At 38.0% G+C, this 19,473-nt stretch overlaps 2 protein-coding genes across 2 annotated transcripts; both read left to right on the top strand.

The window, feature by feature from the left end:
- Positions 1-4,394: 4,394 nt before the first annotated feature.
- LOC129245889 (uncharacterized) lies at positions 4,395-5,114 on the top strand. Its single transcript, XM_054884323.1, has 2 exons — positions 4,395-4,480; positions 4,547-5,114. Exons 1-2 carry the CDS (start codon positions 4,403-4,405, stop codon positions 5,051-5,053), a joined length of 585 nt encoding a protein of 194 aa, XP_054740298.1. The 5' UTR covers positions 4,395-4,402; the 3' UTR covers positions 5,054-5,114.
- A 10,631-nt stretch (positions 5,115-15,745) lies between these two features.
- Positions 15,746-16,558, top strand: LOC129245890 (uncharacterized). Its single transcript, XM_054884324.1, has 2 exons — positions 15,746-15,835; positions 15,902-16,558. The coding sequence occupies exons 1-2, from the start codon at positions 15,758-15,760 to the stop codon at positions 16,406-16,408; spliced, it is 585 nt and encodes a 194-aa protein (XP_054740299.1). The 5' UTR covers positions 15,746-15,757; the 3' UTR covers positions 16,409-16,558.
- The last annotated feature ends 2,915 nt before the right edge of the window (positions 16,559-19,473 follow it).

Raw genomic sequence — 19,473 nt, forward strand, 5'->3', positions numbered from 1 at the left:
TAACAGCATGCAGATCACCAAGCCCTCTGGTTAAAGTTTTATACAACAACAGAGTACGTGGCCGCCATAGCCGAATGGATTGGATTACTATTCGGAAGTGCTTCGAATCTCCGAGCATAAAACGCCAAAATGATTGAAAAAGTTTTTTCTAATAGCAGTCGCCCCTCGACAGGCAATCGCAAACCTCCGAGTGTATTTCTGCCAAGATAAAAGCTACTCATAAAAAATATCTGTCGTTTGGAGTCGGCTTAAAACTGTGAGTCATTCCATTTGTGGAACAATATCACGACGCACGCAACAAATAGGAGGAGGAGCTCGCCAAACACCCAAAATGGGCGTTTTCGAAGCCATTAGATATTCAATAATTCATTTTGGACAGACCTCCGTTTCAATAACACAGACCGATAATAATTGATTGACGCTCAGAACCCGAACTAGACAACAATTTTCCGTAGCTTCTCGATATCGCATACGAATTCAAACTCAGATTTACCCACAAAATTTCAGCTTGACGCAAAAAATCGAATCTGAAATTTACCCCAGAAGGTTATGTTTTGAAGATACTGCGACAAAAGTACGATTGGTTTCAGTTTTATTACATTTTCTAATCTTACCATATCAACAGGGTTTGAAATTAGTTTCGCTTTCTTATTTATTTTGCCTTGGCTGAAAACTACAGCAAAAAAACTGCAGCTCCCACGACAAAAGCAAAGCAATACCAGAAAAAAACCGAGGCTGTGCTATCGAATTGCTAAGAAAATTATCATAGTACGATAGTACAGCAACAGCGATTCAGAAAAATTCTGTGCTTTGCTGTGGGTATTGCTACTTTCAATGCTGCCTTAGCCACCAGTTTCTTACTTTTGTGTTACATGGCGACCACAGATAGAGCAGGTAGTAAATCTCATAGCTTTTAATGGGTTGCAAAGTTCAAAGTAATGTATGAATGTACTTTTTAGAGTTTTGCTGCGGTGCTGCTCTTCTCCAGCTAAAGACAGTATATTCACATAAGTAAAAATTTGAAACTGTGCTTTGGCTTCGACTGTTGAAATGAGCGCTCCATAGAGAAGCCTAAATTGTATGCAGAAAACTGTTGCTTCCACAACACTGCCACATCATATTTTTTAGAGCTGCTGCTGTTGCGCTGGCAGGTTTTCGAAGGTTGAATGCACTATCTCGAGAGAACTGATAAACGAGTGGGGGCAGAAAAACCTTGAATAGCTCTTCTCATAAGTGTATTTAAGTGACAATAGGGGCTAGCAATTCACATGACATCAACATATTGAATTGGCGGCCCTGTAAAACTTGATTCTGTAATGCTGAAGTTTCAGTGGTCATTAGGAAATCGCAAGTTTCTCCGTCATGGATTCCATATGAGTTACTCTAGATGCCTGAAAATGAGAGATTTCAAGATTGTGAAAACCATGAAGGTAGTTCTGTCTGTCACGTAACAATAAATAGGCAAGAAAGAGATTCAATTATTACGTCAGCAAATCTGCTAAGTCTGTCAAATTTACTGAGAGCAGAATATCGCTCCGCGGATGTCGCCACCTCCGTGTTCTTTTCCCATGCTAGAAACTTATATACTGGTACTTGTATAACTATTATCTCAATGTATGTTTATCTCTCTCCCTTTCTACAATAGCAAGTACCATCAGGACTCCTCCTAGCTACTCTCCATCTATTAAAACTGATTCAGTATTTGGCGCATGTGCATCTAATCATCAGTCACATGTTTTTCAATAATTGCAAACTCGTAACTTATATAATTTTCACATGCCAACATACATACATACATATGCACATACATAATATACATACATACATATATACAATGTATTCATTTGCAAGCATTTTTGTGGGCATTATAACTGTCGGCAAAGTTAATTAAAATGTAAATTTAATTAAATTGCATGCAATCATTTGCTAATGCCATTCATCTAAATAATGTTTTTGCTATGCAAATGATTAGTGGAAAGTACACGAACTTCTATTCGATACGAGTTCACTTAAAATGTTTAAAAAATAGGCTCGTTTTTTTACCTTATAATTTATCTGCTGACTAATAATGACAGGCGGAATAATTTTATACCCTAACTTTGATCCGGCTGGTCTACAGACCCGAGATTGCAAAACGTTTAAGATAAGTGCCACCAGAAACGTATGAAGCTCTCTGTTGTTGTTGCTGTAGCTATTCACACAACCATGCCCAGTGCAGTGGAGTCCAAGTTCGGTTCAACGGATCGCCCAGGAAACGGGCTATTTCAACAGGGTGGAACCACAGTTAAAGGGGTGTTGGTGATATGAAGAGTGGGCAAGTGAAAATGTAGTAATATCATGCGCGGAAACCTCACTTGCCGAATATGTATGGAGTATGTCTAGGTCAATTCCGCATAGATAGGAGTTTAATCTGCTAATACAGGTGGGACGTAATATTGTCAAATTAACCAACAAGCTGAAAGGCCTTCATCTGCGATGGGTGGTGTTGGATTGCGATAACGACAACTCCGGACAGCGAGAGTTCATGAAGACGGTACGAGTCTCTCTGCGAATGCCTTTAATAGCCTGGTTGCATGCTGTGGGGTCCCCTGGTTGCCATATGTAGCTCTCCCTTAGTTTCTTCTAGAAATTTAGCTCCCGAAATAAGCAAAAAGTACAAGCAGATTAGTTTACAAGTAAAATTGCTCAATCGACCTTCAGTACAGTCCCTCTGTAACTCCACACAACAATTTCAAAGCTGCTGCTATAACTGGAGGCAACCTTTTGCTAATCGTTCCAAGCTAACCTAGTCAGAACCGTGGTTACAGTCTTCTCGATCTCCTTTACGCCATCATTACGACTTTTTTTCAAGTGCATCTTCATTTTGACGGAAAACCAATAGTCACAGAGAGCAATATCGAGCTCATAGAGTGGGTGCGTCACAGTTGGAATGTCTTTTTCTGCCGAGAATTCTTGCGCATTGAAATAAAAATAGCAACTGATGCGCTGTCGTGGTGCCAGATCTAGCCGGTTTCGGCAAGTGCGGTTATCACATGCAAAACGCGCGCCCATAGCTACTTCAGGGCGCCAAAATTGGAAAGGCCAGTCACTGCGTACATATCTTGCAGGCACATATTCATGATAAAGAACGACGTGGTTATATGAAAAAACTACTAATATAACAATGCCTTCAGTCCTGATATCATTGAGCGCTTCCCACACTTATTAATAATCGATAACTTGTTGGCTTTTTTATGGCCCTAGAAGTAATACACATATTTTCAGGTTTCATCTCCAGTGACGTTTTGGCTGAGTAGGTGAATTTGATGGTTCGAAGTACATTGAGTGCATGAAACGTCAATTTATAGAAAACAGTTTTCTCAAATGGTGTCCGTTCCTCGGACAAAGGGAAACCTCTGAGTCCATTTTTGACTTTAAAAAGCTTCAAATAAAATTAATCTGCCGTCCAGAGTCCCTTTGTAGAACAGTCACAAGACTCGCTATACAAATTGGAGGATAAGCTCGGCAGTACACCTAGAAAAGTATTTACGTACCAATTCATGATCATCATTAACATCATCCAGCCGTTTGTGTTTACTGTTGAACATAGGCCTCCTCCATTGATTGCCAATTTTCTCTATTTTGTGATGTTTTTATCCAGTTGGGGTTATTCTTTTAATGTCATCGGCGGTCTTCCGATTTTTCTATTGCTTTCTCGCGGTCTCCATTCTAGGACGCTTTGTGGTCACCTGTTATCCGTAAATCACCACATAGCGCGCCAGAACATCTCCATTTAGCTTTAGCAACTCTTTCGATTACATCGGTACCACGTACCGTACCAATTATCCACGTATATGTATTACATACTCAGTAGCTCCAATGATTCCATTCTAGTAATATGGATGCCTCAGTAGAGATATGCATGGAAAATATCGGTAAACTCATGAAATTCGCCTAGTGATAAAACCATCTGAGACTTACTCTATAACCCACGAACTGCAGATTAGCCAGAAAACTATTTGGAACTACTTGCATATGATTGGTTTCAAGAAGAAGCTCGTTGTATGGGTTTGCATTGATTGAAGAGATTCCAGAGATTGAAAATATTTTAATTTATAATTTTAGGATAATTTCACTTCCTGACCTTGCTCTACTGCTCTTCCGTTAACTTCAAAGTCTTTCGCTTTTAGCTTTGCTTAATAATTTGTGTGCTCTATTTTTCATGCGCGCCACGCTTCACAGATTTACGACACTGGGTGGTTTTTCAAAATTTTTCAAATTCTCTGTTTTTTATTAATAATTTACGCAATTTCCATGTTTTCACACTATCAGAGATTTTAGTGAATCGTGAAATAAAGCTATAAATACCATGCGAGCTACGTTGTTGCTAAAAAGTGGAATATAAATTTATTTCTTCTTACATATGAAAATCACTCCACTCAGAATGCAGTTTTGTGTGCGCGCAATTGTGATTTTTTGCACGCTGAGCATCTTTGCCAAGGTAAATTAAAAGGAAATTTGCGAAAAAGTGAATGAATCATTTATCATCGGCATCAAATTATTCTAGGCTGAGCAACCGTATACTGTGAAAAATGAAGACTTCGAACATTTTGACGGTATGAAGGAAACGATCTCCCATTGGGGTGAAATGAAAATTATCGGACGTCAACGTTTTATGAATGGCACTTTGAAATTCGCGGAGGATATGAACAATGAACACTACAAATTCTCAGTAGAGGTCTTCTCTTCGCCTCAAGGCGATGATCAGTTCAAGCGTTTGCCTTTGGGCTTGCCACCCACGAACATTTGTGATGTACTGAAAAATTTGTACACGAAACAGTTGCAGCCATCGCTTGTACAGGGTAAAAATACAAATTTTCCCTATGTACCAGAGGATGAAGGACTGTGCCCTGTACCAAAAGGTGAATATTACGTAAAGGAGCTGGAGCTTAACACCGATTCTTGGCCAAATCAAATACCACATGGCCTTTTGAAGGTGGTATTCACATTTTTCAAAGACGAAATCAATGTGGGTGGCGGTGTTTTGTTGTTGAAAGTCGAAGAACGCAAGTGAGTTCAATTGAGTGTGGCATCTGAAGGCATAACGACTTGAATAAGGATTCAGAAATTTACTGGTGGTGGCGGTAATGTTTGAAAAATCTTTAATATACATTAAAAAACCAAAAAAAAAAAATATATAAATAAAAATTGCTGGCAGCAGAGGATTAAGTATTTTTCGGTAATAAAAAATTTATTTGACTAACTAAAACTAATTTAACGAAACCACGAAACACTATGTGATAGAAAAGGTTTTTTTCTAACAGAGTCGTCTCGCGGTAAGCCTCCGAGTGTATTCAGATGTAGATCCCTTCATTTATGGAACAACATCACGACGCACACCACAAATAAGAGGGGAGCAATACCTTGATCAAAAGGTTCTGGGAGTATATTCACAAAATTCAAAATACGCGTTTATTCCTTAAAAGTGAAATTACTCCCCTTTAACTGCAACGCACTTATGCCCGCGGAAGATCCAGCTTTCGGCACATTTCCGGAACTCCTTTTTCTGTATAGTCATGAGAGTCGTTTTCAATTTTTCCATTACTTCCTTTCAGCTGTTAAAACACGTTTCCCTTAGTGGCTTTTTGACTCTATCAAACAGAAACAAATCGCAGGGAGCCATATCAGTTAAATTCGATGGCTGGTATTCGTTTCGTTTTTGTACAAAAATTCACGGTTAATGATGGCTCTGTGCAACGGTACGTTTTAATGGCGCAAAATCCAAGAGTGGTGTTCCTACAAAACCTTTCTTTTTCGGCAAATCCTTTCACCTAAATCTCTCATAACGCCCAACTAATATTCCCTATTAACTGTGTGACCTTTTGGCAAAAATTCTTGGTGTACAATATCGTTGTCGTCCATAAAACCTGTGAGCATTGCTTACTTTTTTGAGTGAAAACGACGTGGTTTTTTTCGTCTCTTTTCCTAGCTCTCTACCCACTGATCTGGATTGAGTGAAATAAATCACCTCTGCCAAAGGCTGACTTAGCAAAGTGAGTGGGAGTGGTTGGTGTCTAATAAATTAACTCCAAAAGGCTAAAGAAAGAAGATCGTACGACTATCGAAGACAAAGTGAAACAGCTACAAAAGGTTGTAGGTCTCAAAGTGCGGTTCATTATGTTGTCACAGATATCGAGTTATGCTTATACATACACAATGCGAAACAGCTATAAAAGAGAGTGGGAATGGGAATTGATTTTTTCGTTCTCGTTTTTCATTTAGCTGCTGCAGGATCTTATGAAACGTGTGATTAACTTTTTACATGTCTCCCAATTAGGATATTCGTTCTTCGAACATCGATAGTAGTAGATATTGTCTATTTTTCTCAGAGAGCAAGCATAGTACATATGCTCGGTTTGATCGCGTCCGCTCGCAAATCTGGATCAGGAACTGACAATCCGTGAAGGCCATCTTTCCTTCTCAATCTGAGCAGTGAGCGGACGAAATATGGAAGCACCCGTATGAACAACAGACGGATATTGTAGCTGGAATCAAAATGTAATGTACAATTCAAATACAAAAAGCAAATAAAAATTGAATTTCATATATAAATCATTATCACTTTTACTCATGGAATATTTCTAGATGCATACGCATGCTGTTTATCCGTCTAATGTGGCAATAATACTGCCAGCTACTCGAACCACACTTTGGGTTCTGCCACTTCAGCCGCTGAGGGTATATTTTAGCGTATTGCTTGTCAAAGTGAAGAGGCGCTGAGCTCACTGTTATCGCTTCAATAGGCAAACAAATGAGCATGAATGGATTCGTGTATATAAATGCATAGCCACGATGGAGAGAATGATGAGATGACGCCTATCGTAGTTTCTTAACTTTGCTCTCAGCGAATTTGACAATGAGTGACGTGATTTTAGCACCAATATGGCCAGATTACCATTTTCATAACTTGATTTAGCTTTTTTTTTGTTATTGCGTCTCGGAGTTTTAGTTCTTTCTTCATGACATTTTTCCAGCCTGTTCTAGTTAAAATGTAAGGTTTGTAATTTTGTAAAATATACATTTTTTAAAAATTAGTTCAATAATTCACTTAATTTTATTTAGCTTTATTTTTGTTTTAAGATCTGGTCACATTGCCCATAATTGCGGTTATTGTTGATGTTTATGAATGTTCGTTTCTTTTTTGAAATGTGCGTTAATTAACCAAACGTTTTAGTGAATATTTACGCAAACATAAGATAATTCGTGAAAGTGTATAAGTGAAAAATAAGGAAAAATTGTGATAGTAAGAACCTGAATAAAGCGTGTGATATAAGCTTTTTTATATATTATTTACAAAGGATGAGGCGCTCTGCAAAGAGTGGATGCATTTCTGCCGGCGAGAAAATGCCTTCAATCCCAAAACGAGCTTTATATGTATGAAGCTTTTTATTAGTGATAGCATTGAAAGCCAACTAAAGTTCGGAGTGGGTAATGTATATAATGTGTGGTTGTTGTTGTTGAGGTGGTTGAACATTTCTGAACTGAAAAGCTCTTAATTAGTGGCTAGCACCGTTTTACTACCACTATCTCGTGTGATGATGATGCTGTAGTTTTTTTTTTTTGTTTCTTTTTCTAAGTCACATCTATTTTGTGAGGTCCAAGTATAGCAGCAAATCCTTTAGGATCGGAGTCGTGCCCTGGCTAGTCCCGGACATTCACATAAATAGTGGAAAAGACTTTCCTTCGCCCCTTCCGCTTGACAGCTTCTACAGATAGGATTGAAGGGTAGATTGGGTCTAGCTGCATGATCCTCTACTTTCCAATGTCCTGTGAGGGTTGCAGTGATACGTGAAATGGTTGGCCGAGAACATCCTAGCGGGTCATTCGTCCTTTGAATTTTATATAACGGCCATGTGCTTTTTGTTGTAATACAAGTAGGTGTTTGCTTCCATCTTCTTTCGCCTGAAGCATGATAGTGTGAAGCAATGGATGCTTTTAGTGTGTTCAGTAGGGTGGAGACTGGCACCGCCTCTGCTATGTCTAGCGTCGAGCCCTTTCTTGCTAGCTCATCCGCTATCTCATTGCCCCGTATGACCGGAAACCCATATCAGAGTAATTTCAAGCCAATGGCTGAGCAGTTTCAGCTCCTCTCTACACTGTAGGACCAGTTTGGATGAAATGTAGTTGGAGTCTAAGGCCTTAATAGCTGCTTGACTGTCTGCGAAGATAGCTACTCTTGCACCAACTTCCTTGTAGAGTTCTAGGGATTTGCATGCTTCTCGGATCGCTAAAAGTTCTGCCTGGCACACGGTGGCATAATCAGCAAGACGAATTGATTGAGATAGGTTGAGTGGCTCCGAATGGAAGCCAGCTCCCACACCACAGTTCATCTTAGAACCATCGGTATAAATTTCGATATCGTGTCTTCCAATCACCTCTCCTTTGCTCCACTCGGCTCTCGGTGGAAAACGTACCGTAAAGCCTTTCTTGAAGTTGAGGTCTGGGACTGTGTAGTCTGATCCGTTTTTGAGCAGCGAGGGTCCCTGTAGGAGGATCTTACTGTGACCGTACGACCTTGTTGTCCAGCTTCCTATGTCTCTGAGTCTTACCGCACTGCAAGTAGCTATTGTTTTAATGTGTAAATCTAATGGCAATAGATGTGTTAGTACATTGAGCGCTTCAGTAGGACTGGTGCTAAGCGCTCCTGTAGTTAGGATACACGCTGTTCTTTGTATCTTGTTCAGCTTAGTTTTGTTGTATTTCCTTTCTGTTGCAGGCCACCAAACCAGTGCCGCATATGTTAGTATTGGCCTTACAATGGCTGTGTAGGACCAATTGGATAATTTTGGTTGGAGACCCCATTTTTTTCCCAACATTCTCTTACACGTGTTAAGTGCTATATTCGGTTTCTTTACCCTGTAGTCTACGCTGGGCTTCCAGCTGAGTTTGGGGTCCAGGATAACCCCTAGGTATTTTGCCTGTTTGGTTAACGTGAGGCTGACGCCGTTTAGTTTTGAGAGATTAAAGTTTGGCACCTTGGTTTATAATGTGTAGTTTTTAAAATAATTGAGTTCAATATGGTTTTTTTAAATGCCTTAGGATTTGCTAAAAATCGCCTTTTGAAGCGTGGTGCTGTGCCTACTATTTACGCAGAGAATGTGGGTCCTCAGTATGCCGAAAACGTTAAAGATGAAGAAAATAATAAAATCGTTGGCGAGTTACTTCAGCAGAGTTTCACAGCCTGTCCGTCGCAGCCAACATTTTTCCCACCAATATGACATTTCTCGCTTTATTTACATTTTTAATTTCCAACTTTTTCTTCTTCTTCTCCTTTAAGAAGTCAAATCTATGCCCCGCTACTGCAGTGTTGCCTAGCTTTGATTAAAAACGCACTAAAATGCCCATTTAAAGAAAATAAAACACCAAATTTTTATTGAATCACTTAAAGAACTTTGTATGCGTGACAAATTGTCTTTAGAATGTGCGTTTTGTTTTAAATAAATGTGTTATCGAAATGCACAATTTAATTTATGAGTTTTTTTGTTAAGCGAGACTATTTTGTCAAGGGAATGTCTTATTTGCTGTATTTCAGGTTATGTAACAAAATAAAGTACTCTTTTTGTAAAAATGTCGTTATGGTTTTTGCAGTATTTTCTGGTATTTTGTTGCTTATTTTTACTATGAATAAACCTCTTCATGCCCTATGTCCCACTAAGGATTAAGGACCGGACGAAACGATTACATCTCTATGGTTTTAATTCGCATTCAGTAAATTCAAACGCTTTAAAAAGGTTTTCAAGATTAAAAAGAGTTAAGAGAAGAAGATTTAATATTCTGACATAACCTCAAAAGGAAAAAAAATAAATTTTCACTTTCAAAATACTAAATTTTATAAGAATCAACAAATTTCCATTAGCACTAAAACCTTCTCAGAGTGACCTTTTTTCACCTTCCTTTGTTTAATAATACATTTTTTTTTAACTTACGTTTCGGCAGCCTTAAATTAAAAACAAAAAGAAACAAACACCAAACTTACAAATTGTCGCATTTTGGGTATAAAAAAGCACTAAATTTATTGTGAAGAGCAAATGGTTGGCAACACCGCACTACTTGGCAAACGTGACGTCACGCACTCTCTGTTGGGCGCAATCTTCTTTCTATCATTCTTGATGCATAGCTACATACTTATTTATGTACATATATACAGGCATTTATACATTTATATGTGGATAGGGGCCATGTAAAATTTGCCTTTTGAATCGGCTATCACAAAAAAAACAAATCAATATTTTTTCAAACTTTTTTTTTAATATGAAGATTGAACATTGTCATTTATGAATGAAAAATAATATCGTTCAAATGACTGCCACGACTGCCTTTAAAGTAGGCCATTCGATCAACCCAATTTTTAAGCACATTTTCGATTGTTTGGGCTCCAATTTCATGAATGGCAACTTCGATTTCGTGTTTTAAAGCATCAATCGTCTCTGGAAGGTTCGCATAGCATTTGTTCTTAACGGCTCCCCACAAAAAATTGTCCAACGGCCTTAAATCACAGCTCCGAGGCGGCCAATTGATATCGGAATTTCGGCTGATTATTCGGAATTCAAAAACGGTAGCCAAAAGTTCGAGTGTAACTTTGACAGTCCTGTTGAATGTCGTCCATGTCATCCTCCTCAATTTTTGGAAACAACTCGTTGAGCATGTCACGGTAACGCTCGCCATTTACTGTAACCGCGGTTCCTCGCTCATTTTCGAAAAAAAAAAAAATGACCCGATGATGCCGTCAGACCAAAAACCGCACCAAACAGTGACTCGTTGTGGATGCATTTGCTTCTCTACAGTAACGTGTAGATTTTCTGAGCCCCAAATCCGACAATTTTGCTTATTGACGTAGCCACCGATGTGAAAATCAGAAAAGAAGAAGAAGACTCACCACTTTGGAAATAGGTTTTCAATATTTCCCAATTTCGTTCAAGCGTATAGCGTCCCATTTCGTAAATGTCAAACGTTTAAGTAAATTATGAACACATTTGACATGTCAAAATAGTTACTATTCTCAAAAGAATAGGTGGTTCAAAAAGCAAACGCAATATGGCCCACCCTGTACATATAGATGGAAAAATATGGCTTTTCATGTTATTCACGGCATTGAATCTGTTACTTTTTGCCTCATCTGAGCCTCAAAATCCAAGTTTAGTCCTTAATTTTTATAGATCAGTTCGTCTGCTCGTTGGAAGGAATTCAGATAGTTTGAGTAGAATGTCGTCCAATGCTTCGAATGCTGGCTGGGCTGGACGAATATCAGCGCCATACTCATAAAATAATCCCTATTAATACGATACGCTTCCCTCGATTTGAACAGATCGTTCAAATAAATAGTGGCACATATATACATTGAGCGACTTCTCGGAGTACTTTTTAACCTTGTGTTGGTTTATAGCTGATTTCAGACTTTTCTGATGCAAATTTTAAACTTTCATTATACTCGTACGACTACTACCTAAGAATCATTATCTAACTGTGTGGTAAGATAGTTCGGATGCCTTCAGATAAATATCAGGAATCTTGTTGCGCTGATTCGGCCATTAGAGGGTATCCATAAACCAAAACAAAATAATCAAAGATCCAACACTGTAAAGACCCGCTCTTCGAAAAATGAGTAGGCTCTGGTACATCATTAGATTTGGATCACTAGATTTACTCTGTTGAAGTCTTATTAGAGCGATTCCACTAATTGATTTCACATTCTTTGATGGACATTAGCGATGTGGTACTAAAAGTGATACAGGAAGTTTACACTAAGCGGTATTTCTATATGACCACAGATCCAACACACTTACAGATTCGTTTCGTCATTTCGACTTCCCACTTCCTCCTGAGAAATTCTGCTAACTGAGATTAAAGGTTACCATCTCGTAGGCTCACTTTTCCTTAAACTAAATGGTCTTTTATGTAACAACGGCGGTGGTTGGATAAGCTTTTTGTCTCAGTACGAAGTCTGAAAAATTTCTGCAGTAGGCGCTACATCTTTTATCCTCACACATAGTCGCTTATGAGCTCCCATATGTGTGCATTGGTAAGCCCTAAGAAGGATTACAAACCATGTAAATCGGAATGAATGCACTATCTCGAGAGAACTGATAAACGAGTGTGTGCAGAAAAAGCTTGAATAGCTCTTCTCATAAGTGTATTTAAGTGACAATAGGGGCTAGCAATTCACATGACATCAACATATTGAATTGGCGGCCCTGTAATAAATGATCCTGTAATAGTGAAGTTTCAGTGGTCATTAGGAAATCGCAAGTTTCTCCGTCATGGATTCCATATCAGTTACTCTAGATGCCCAAGAATGAGAGATTTTAAGATTGCGAAAACCATGAAGGTTCTGTCTGTAACGTAACAATAAATGGGCAAGAAAGACATTCAATTATAACTCTGCTAAGTCTGTCAAATTTACTGAGAATATCGCTCCGATAGCGTTACCGATGGTGCCACCTGTGTAAAGAATATAGAAGAAAGCTATATACTGGTATCTGAATCCATATCTCAGTGCCTGGTTTATCTCTCCCCCTTTCTCCAATAGCAGGTACTATAGTAACTATACCCCTCCCAGCTACTCTCCATCTATCAAAACTGATTCAGTATTTGGCGCATGTGCATCTAATCATCAGTCACATGTTTTTCAATAGTTGCAAACTTGTAACTTATATAATTTTCACATGCCAACATACATACACACATATGCACGTGCACACATATATACATATATATACAATGTGTTCATTTGCAAGCATTTTTGTCGGCATTATAACTGTCGGCAAAGTTAATTAAAATGCAAATTTCATTAAATTGCATGCAATCATTTGTTAATGCCATTGATCTAAAGAATTTTTTTGCTATGCAAATGATTAGTCTAAAGTACACGAATTTCTATTCCATAGGAATTCACTTCAAATATTTGGAAAATAGGCTCATTTTATTTTTTGTGTAAATCTTTATAATTTATCTGCTGACTAATAATGACAGGCGGAATACTTTTATACCCTAACTTTGATCCGGCTTGTCTACAGACCCGAGATTGCAAAACGTTTAAGATAAGTGCCACCAGAAACGTATGAAGCTCTCTGTTGTTGTTGCTGTAGCTATTCACAAAACCATGCTCGGTGCAGTGGAGTCCAAGTTCGGTTCAACGGATCGCCCAGGAAACAGGCTATTTCAACAGAATGGAACCACAGTTAAAGGGGTGTTGGTGATATGAAGAGTGGGCAAGTGAAAATGTAGTAATATCATGCGCGGAAACCTCACTTGCCGAATATGTATTGAGTATGTCTGGGTCAATTCCGCATAGATAGGAGTTTAATTTGCTAATACAGGCGGGACGTAATTTTGTCAAAATAACCAACAAGCTAAAAGGCCTTCGACTGCGATGGGTGGTATTGGACTGCGATAACGACAACTCCGAACAGCGAGAGTTCATGAGGACGGTACGAGGCTCTCTGCGAATGCCTTTAATAGCCTGGTTGCATGCTGTGGGGTCCCCTGGTTGCCATATGTAGCTCTCCCTTAGTTTCTTCAAGAAATTTAGCTCCCGAAATAAGCAAAAAGTACAAGCAGATTAATTTACAAGCAAAATTGCTCAACCGACCTTCAGTACAGTCCCTCTGTAACTCCACACAACAATTCCAAAGCTGCTGCCATAACTGGAGGCAACCGTTTGCTAATCATCCCAAAATAACCTTGTCAGAACCGTGGTTACAGTCTTCTCGATCTCCTTTACGCCATCATTACGACATTTTTTCAAGTGCAACTTCATTTTGACGGAAAACCAATAGTCACAGAGAGCAATATCGAGCCCATAGAGTGGGTGCGTCACAGTTGGAATGTCTTTTTCTGCCGAGAATTCTTGCGCATTGAAATAAAAATAGCAACTGATGCGCTGTCGTGGTGCCAGATCTAGCCGGTTTCGGCAAGTGCGGTTATCACATGCAAAACGCGTGCCCATAGCCACTTCAGGGCGTCAAAATTGGAGAGGCCAGTCACTGCGTACATATCTGACAGGCACATAATCATGATAAAGAACGACGTGGTTATATGAAAAAACTACTAACAATGCCTTCAGTCCTGATATCATTGAGCGCTTCCCACACTTCTTAATCACTGATACCTTGTTGGCTTTTTTATGGACCTAGGAGTAATACACATATTTTCAGGTTTCATCTCCAGTGACGTTTTGGCTGAATAGGTGAATTTGATGGTTCGAAGTTGAGTGTATGAAACGTCAATTTATAGAAAGCAGTTTTCTCAAATGGTGTCCATTCCTCGGACAAAGGGAAACCTCTGATTCCATTTTTTACTTAAAAAAGCTTCAAATAAAACCAATCTGCCGTCCAGAGTCCCTTTGTAGAATAGTCACAAGACTCGCTATACAAATTGGAGGATAAGCTCGACAGTACATCTAGAAAAGTATTTAAGTACCAATTCATGATCATCATTAACATCGTCCAGCCGTTTGTGTTCACTGTTGATTGCCAATTTTCTCTATTTTGTGATGTTTTCATCCACTTTGTAGTTATTCTTTTAATGTCATGGGCGGTCTTCCAATTTTCCTATTGTTTTCTCGTGGTCTCCATTACAGGATTCTATTTGGTCTTCTGTTATCCGTAAAGCCCCACATAACGAGCCAGCCCACCTCCATTTTACTTTATGCCCTCTTTCGATTACGTCGGTACTACGTAGCGTACCACTTATCCAAAGGACCTAAGAGTATTGGTGGGTGTAATCACAGGGCACAACGTCTGTGGTCAGCATATGGCTGCCATGGGGGTGGTTGACAGCCCGATATGCCTATCCTGTCTTCAGAATGACGATACTGCAGAGCAGTATCCAGAATCAGACTTAGGATATTAGGTTGCGATATACTGAGTATCGATAGAGTTCATACACTTCCTCTTACGGATCTCTTAAGATTCATCAATGAATCCAACACATTTGTGGAGGAGTGATCTGAAACTAATTTATTCGTCTTACCACCCATCTTTTATATTTCATATCTCTATTAGTTCTACTGAAATTTATCCGGGTGTAGTACAATGGTCTCCTGACTGAGTGCTTGGACTTGTCCAACCCCCCACAAATCTAATATAATCTAATCTACCACTTATCCACGTATATGTATTACGGACGGTACTGAGTCGAATGCAATAGCAATGCAGTAGCTCCAATGATTCCAATCTAGTAATATGGATGCCTCAGTAGAGACAAGCCTGGTAAACTCATCGGTAAACTCATAAAATTCGCCTAGTGATAAAACCATGTGAGACTTACTCTATAACCCACGAACTGCAGATTAGCCAGAAAACTATTTGGAACTACTTGCATATGATTGGTTTCAAGAAGAAGCTCGTTGTATGGGTTTGCATTGATTGAAGAGATTCCAGAGATTGAAAATATTTTAATTTATTATTTTAGGATAATTTCACTTCCTGACCTTGCTCTACTGCTCTTCCCTTAACTTCAAAGTCTTTCGCTTTTAGCTTTGCTTAATAATTTGTGTGCTCTATTTTTCATGCGCGCCACGCTTCACAGATTTACGACACTGGTTGGTTTTTCAAAATTTTTCAAATTCTCTGTTTTTGTTAATAATTTACTTCTGTAAACGCAATTTCCATGTTTTCACACTATCAGAGATTTTAGTGAATCGCGAAATAAAGCTATAAATACCATGCGCGCTACGTTGTTGCTAAAAAGTGGACTATAAATTTATTTCTTCTTACATATGAAAATCACTCCATCCAGAATGCAGTTTTGTGTGCGAGCAATTGTGATTTTTTGCATGCTGAGCATCTTTGCCAAGGTAAATTAAAAGGAAATTTGCGAAAAAGTGAATGAATCATTTATCATCGGCATCAAACTATTCTAGGCTGAGCAACCGTATACTGTGAAAAATGAAGACTTCGAACATTTTGACGGTATGAAGGAAACGATCTTCCATTTGGGTGAAATGAAAATTATCGGACGTCAACGTTTTATGAATGGCACTTTGAAATTCGCGGAGGATATGAACAATGAACACTACAAATTCTCAATAGAGCTCTTCTCTTCGCCTCAAGGCGATGATCAGTTCAAGCGTTTGCCTATGGGTGTGCCACGCACGAACATTTGTGATGGACTGAAAAATTTGTACACGAAAATGTTGCAGCCATCGTTTGTAGAGGGTGAAAATACAAATTTCCCATATGTATCAGAGGATGAGGGACTGTGTCCTGTACCAAAGGGTGAATATTACATAAAGGAGCTGGAGCTTAACACCGATTCTTGGCCAAATCAAATACCACGTGGCCTTTTGAAGGTGGTATTCACATTTTTCAAAGACGAAATCAATGTGGGTGGCGGTGTTTTGTTGTTGAAAGTCGAAGAACGCAAGTGAGTTCAATTGAGTGTGGCATCTGAAGGCATAACGACTTGAATAAGGATTCAGAAATTTACTGGTGGTGGCGGTAATGTTTGAAAAATCTTTAAAGTAAAAAAGCAAAAAAAAATACAAATAAAAATTGTTGGCAGCAGATGATTAAGTATTTTTCGGTAATAAAACATTTATTTCACTAACTAAAACTAATTTAACGAAACCACGAAATACTAAGTGATAGAAAAGGTTTTTTCTAACAGAGTCGTCTCGCGGTAAGCCTCCGAGTGTATTCAGATGTAGATCCCTTCATTTATGGAGCAACATCACGACGCACACCACAAATAAGAGGGTGGGCTATACCTTGATAAAAAAGCTCTGGGAATATATTCACAAAATTCAAAATACGCGTTTATTCCTTAGAAGTGAAATTATTCCTCTTTAACTGCAACGCATATATCCGGAACTCCATTTTCTGTATAGTCGTGAGAGGCGTTTTCGATTTTTCCATTACTTCCTTTCAGCTGTTAAAACACGTTTCCTGTAGAGGTTTTTTGACTTTATCAAACAGAAACAAATCGCTGGGAGCCACATCAGATGAACTCGATAGCTGTTGGATGGTATTCGTTTCGTTTTTGTCCAAAAATTCACGGATAATGATGGCACTGTGCAACGGTACGTTTTAATGGCGCAAAATCCAAGAGTTGTGTTCCTACAAAACCTTCTTTTTTGGCAAATCGCTTCACCTAAACGTCTCATAACGCCCAAATAATAGTCCCTATTAACTGTGTGACCTTTTGACAAAAATTCTTGATGTACAATATCGTTGTCGTCCATAAAACCTGTGAGCATCGCTTACTTTTTTTTAGTGAAAACGACATGGTTTTAGGTATTTTTTCGAAGCTCTCTACCCACTGATCTGGATTGAGTGAAATAAATAACCTCTGCTAAAGGCTGACTTAGCAAAGTGAGTGGGAGTGGTTGGCGTCTAATAAATTAACTCCAAAAGGCTAAAGAAAGAAGATCGTACGACTATCGAAGACAATATGAAACAGCTACAAAAGATGAGAGAATTCTCACTTACTCGTAGGTCTAAAAGTGCGGTTCATTATGTTGTCACAGATATCGAGTTATGCTTATACACAATGCGAAACAGCTATAAAAGGGAGTAGGAATGGGAATTGATTTTTTCGTTCTCGTTTTTCATTTAGCTGCTGAAGGATCTTATGAAACGTGTGATTAACTTTTTACATGTCTTCCAATTAGGATATTCGTTCTTCGAACATCGATAGTTGCAGATATTAGATATGTCTATTTATCTCAAAGAGCAATAGTACATATGCTTGATTTGATCGCGTCCGCTCGCAAATCTGGATCAGGAACTGACAATCCGTGAAGGCAATCTTTCCTTCTCAATCTGAGCAGTGAGCGGACGAAATATGGAAGCACCCGTATGAACAACAGCCGGCTATTGTAGCTGGAATCAAAATGTAATGTACAATTTAAATACAAAAAGCAAATAAAAATTGAATTTCATATATAAATCATTATCACTTTTACTCATGGAATATTTCTAGATGCATACGCATGCTGTTTATCCGTCTAATGTGGCAATAATACTGCCAGCTACTCGAACCACACTTTCAGATCTGCCACTTCAGCCGCTTAGGGTATGATTTTAGCGAATTGCTTGTCAAAGTGAAGTGACGCTGAGCTCATTGTTATCGCTTCAATAGGCAAACAAGTGAGCATGAATGGATTCGAGTATATAAATGCATAGCTACATACTTATTTATGTACATACATACAGGCATTTATACATTTATATGTGTATAGTATAAAAGTAAACAAATACAAAATACATATTGCCATTTCGACACAGATGCAATATTCCAGCTGACAAAGCTTTGCAAATACTGGCGAATGGGAAATTAAGTGTATGAGTGCAGTAGGAAAGACTACGTGGATATAAAGGTATGAAAGAGGAGAGTGCTCTAGTAATTTGTAGTGAATTTATCTAATATGTACATATATGTATGTATGTATATATAAAACAGAAGACTGTATGTATGTATATACGCCTTACACTTGATTTCTTGTGCTTTCAAGTAGAAATAAACTAGTTAGTAGACGTTTTAGTTCCTGTGTTGGTATTTCAGGAAAGTCATACTAGTACCAGAGTAACTAGTAATGTTCCAGTTGCAAAATTACCAATTAGAAGACTAATGCACAATAGGTATTATTCTATTCTGTTTGTTGTTTTTATAGCTGATATGTTTTGAAATAGCAATATTTAATAACAGTTTTTTAAGTTGCGTACATTTTGCTTCAAACAGAATATAAAATAGTATACCTATGTTACATATACCTATGTAATTCGGGAAATAAAATCATATTAGGTCATATAAACAAATAAAAAAATTAAAAAAAAAAAATGTTTATAATTTTTATCTTCTTTATTTCTGCTAAATATTTGGTTCCATAAACTTTAAAATATGTTATGACATAAACATTAAATATGGTATGACGTAACCATAAAATATGGTATGGCATAAACATAAAATATGGTATGACATAGCCATAAAATTTGGTCTGGCATGAAAATAAAATATGATATGACATAATCATGAAATATGCTATTACATAAAAAATAAAATATACTATGGCATAAAGATAAAATATGGTATGGCATAACATTAAATATGGTATGGAATAAACACAAAATTAAATATGCTATAAAACAAACATTAAATATATATTAGAATGGTATAAACATAAAATATGATATGACATAAAAAATAAAATATGGTATGACATAAAAATAAAATATGGTATGACATAAACGTAAAATATGCTATGACATAAATAATGAAATCTCGTGGATTTTATATAAATATCTTTAATTGGCGCATTCTTTGTTGGAAGTTTGTCCCAGCTTCACTTCCAAATTGTGATGTTCCACAAAGGGAGGGACCTTCTTTGTCTCCCCTTCTAACTTCAGATCGACTTTATAAGAAACTTTTCCATAACGAAAACACCCGCGTGTTGCCAGGGCCTATCGAGTCACGACCACTATTAGAAAAAAATGG

This window comes from Anastrepha obliqua, chromosome 4, assembly GCF_027943255.1.
Source record: "Anastrepha obliqua isolate idAnaObli1 chromosome 4, idAnaObli1_1.0, whole genome shotgun sequence".
NCBI classification, from domain to species: domain Eukaryota; kingdom Metazoa; phylum Arthropoda; class Insecta; order Diptera; family Tephritidae; genus Anastrepha; species Anastrepha obliqua.

Coding starts and splice junctions, on each gene's coding strand:
- LOC129245889 (XM_054884323.1), top strand. CDS start 4,403: ATGAAAATCACTCCACTCAGAATGCAGTTTTGTGTGCGCGCAATTGTG. Junction 4,481..4,546: donor CGCTGAGCATCTTTGCCAAG/GTAAATTAAAAG, acceptor AAATTATTCTAG/GCTGAGCAACCGTATACTGT.
- LOC129245890 (XM_054884324.1), top strand. CDS start 15,758: ATGAAAATCACTCCATCCAGAATGCAGTTTTGTGTGCGAGCAATTGTG. Junction 15,836..15,901: donor TGCTGAGCATCTTTGCCAAG/GTAAATTAAAAG, acceptor AAACTATTCTAG/GCTGAGCAACCGTATACTGT.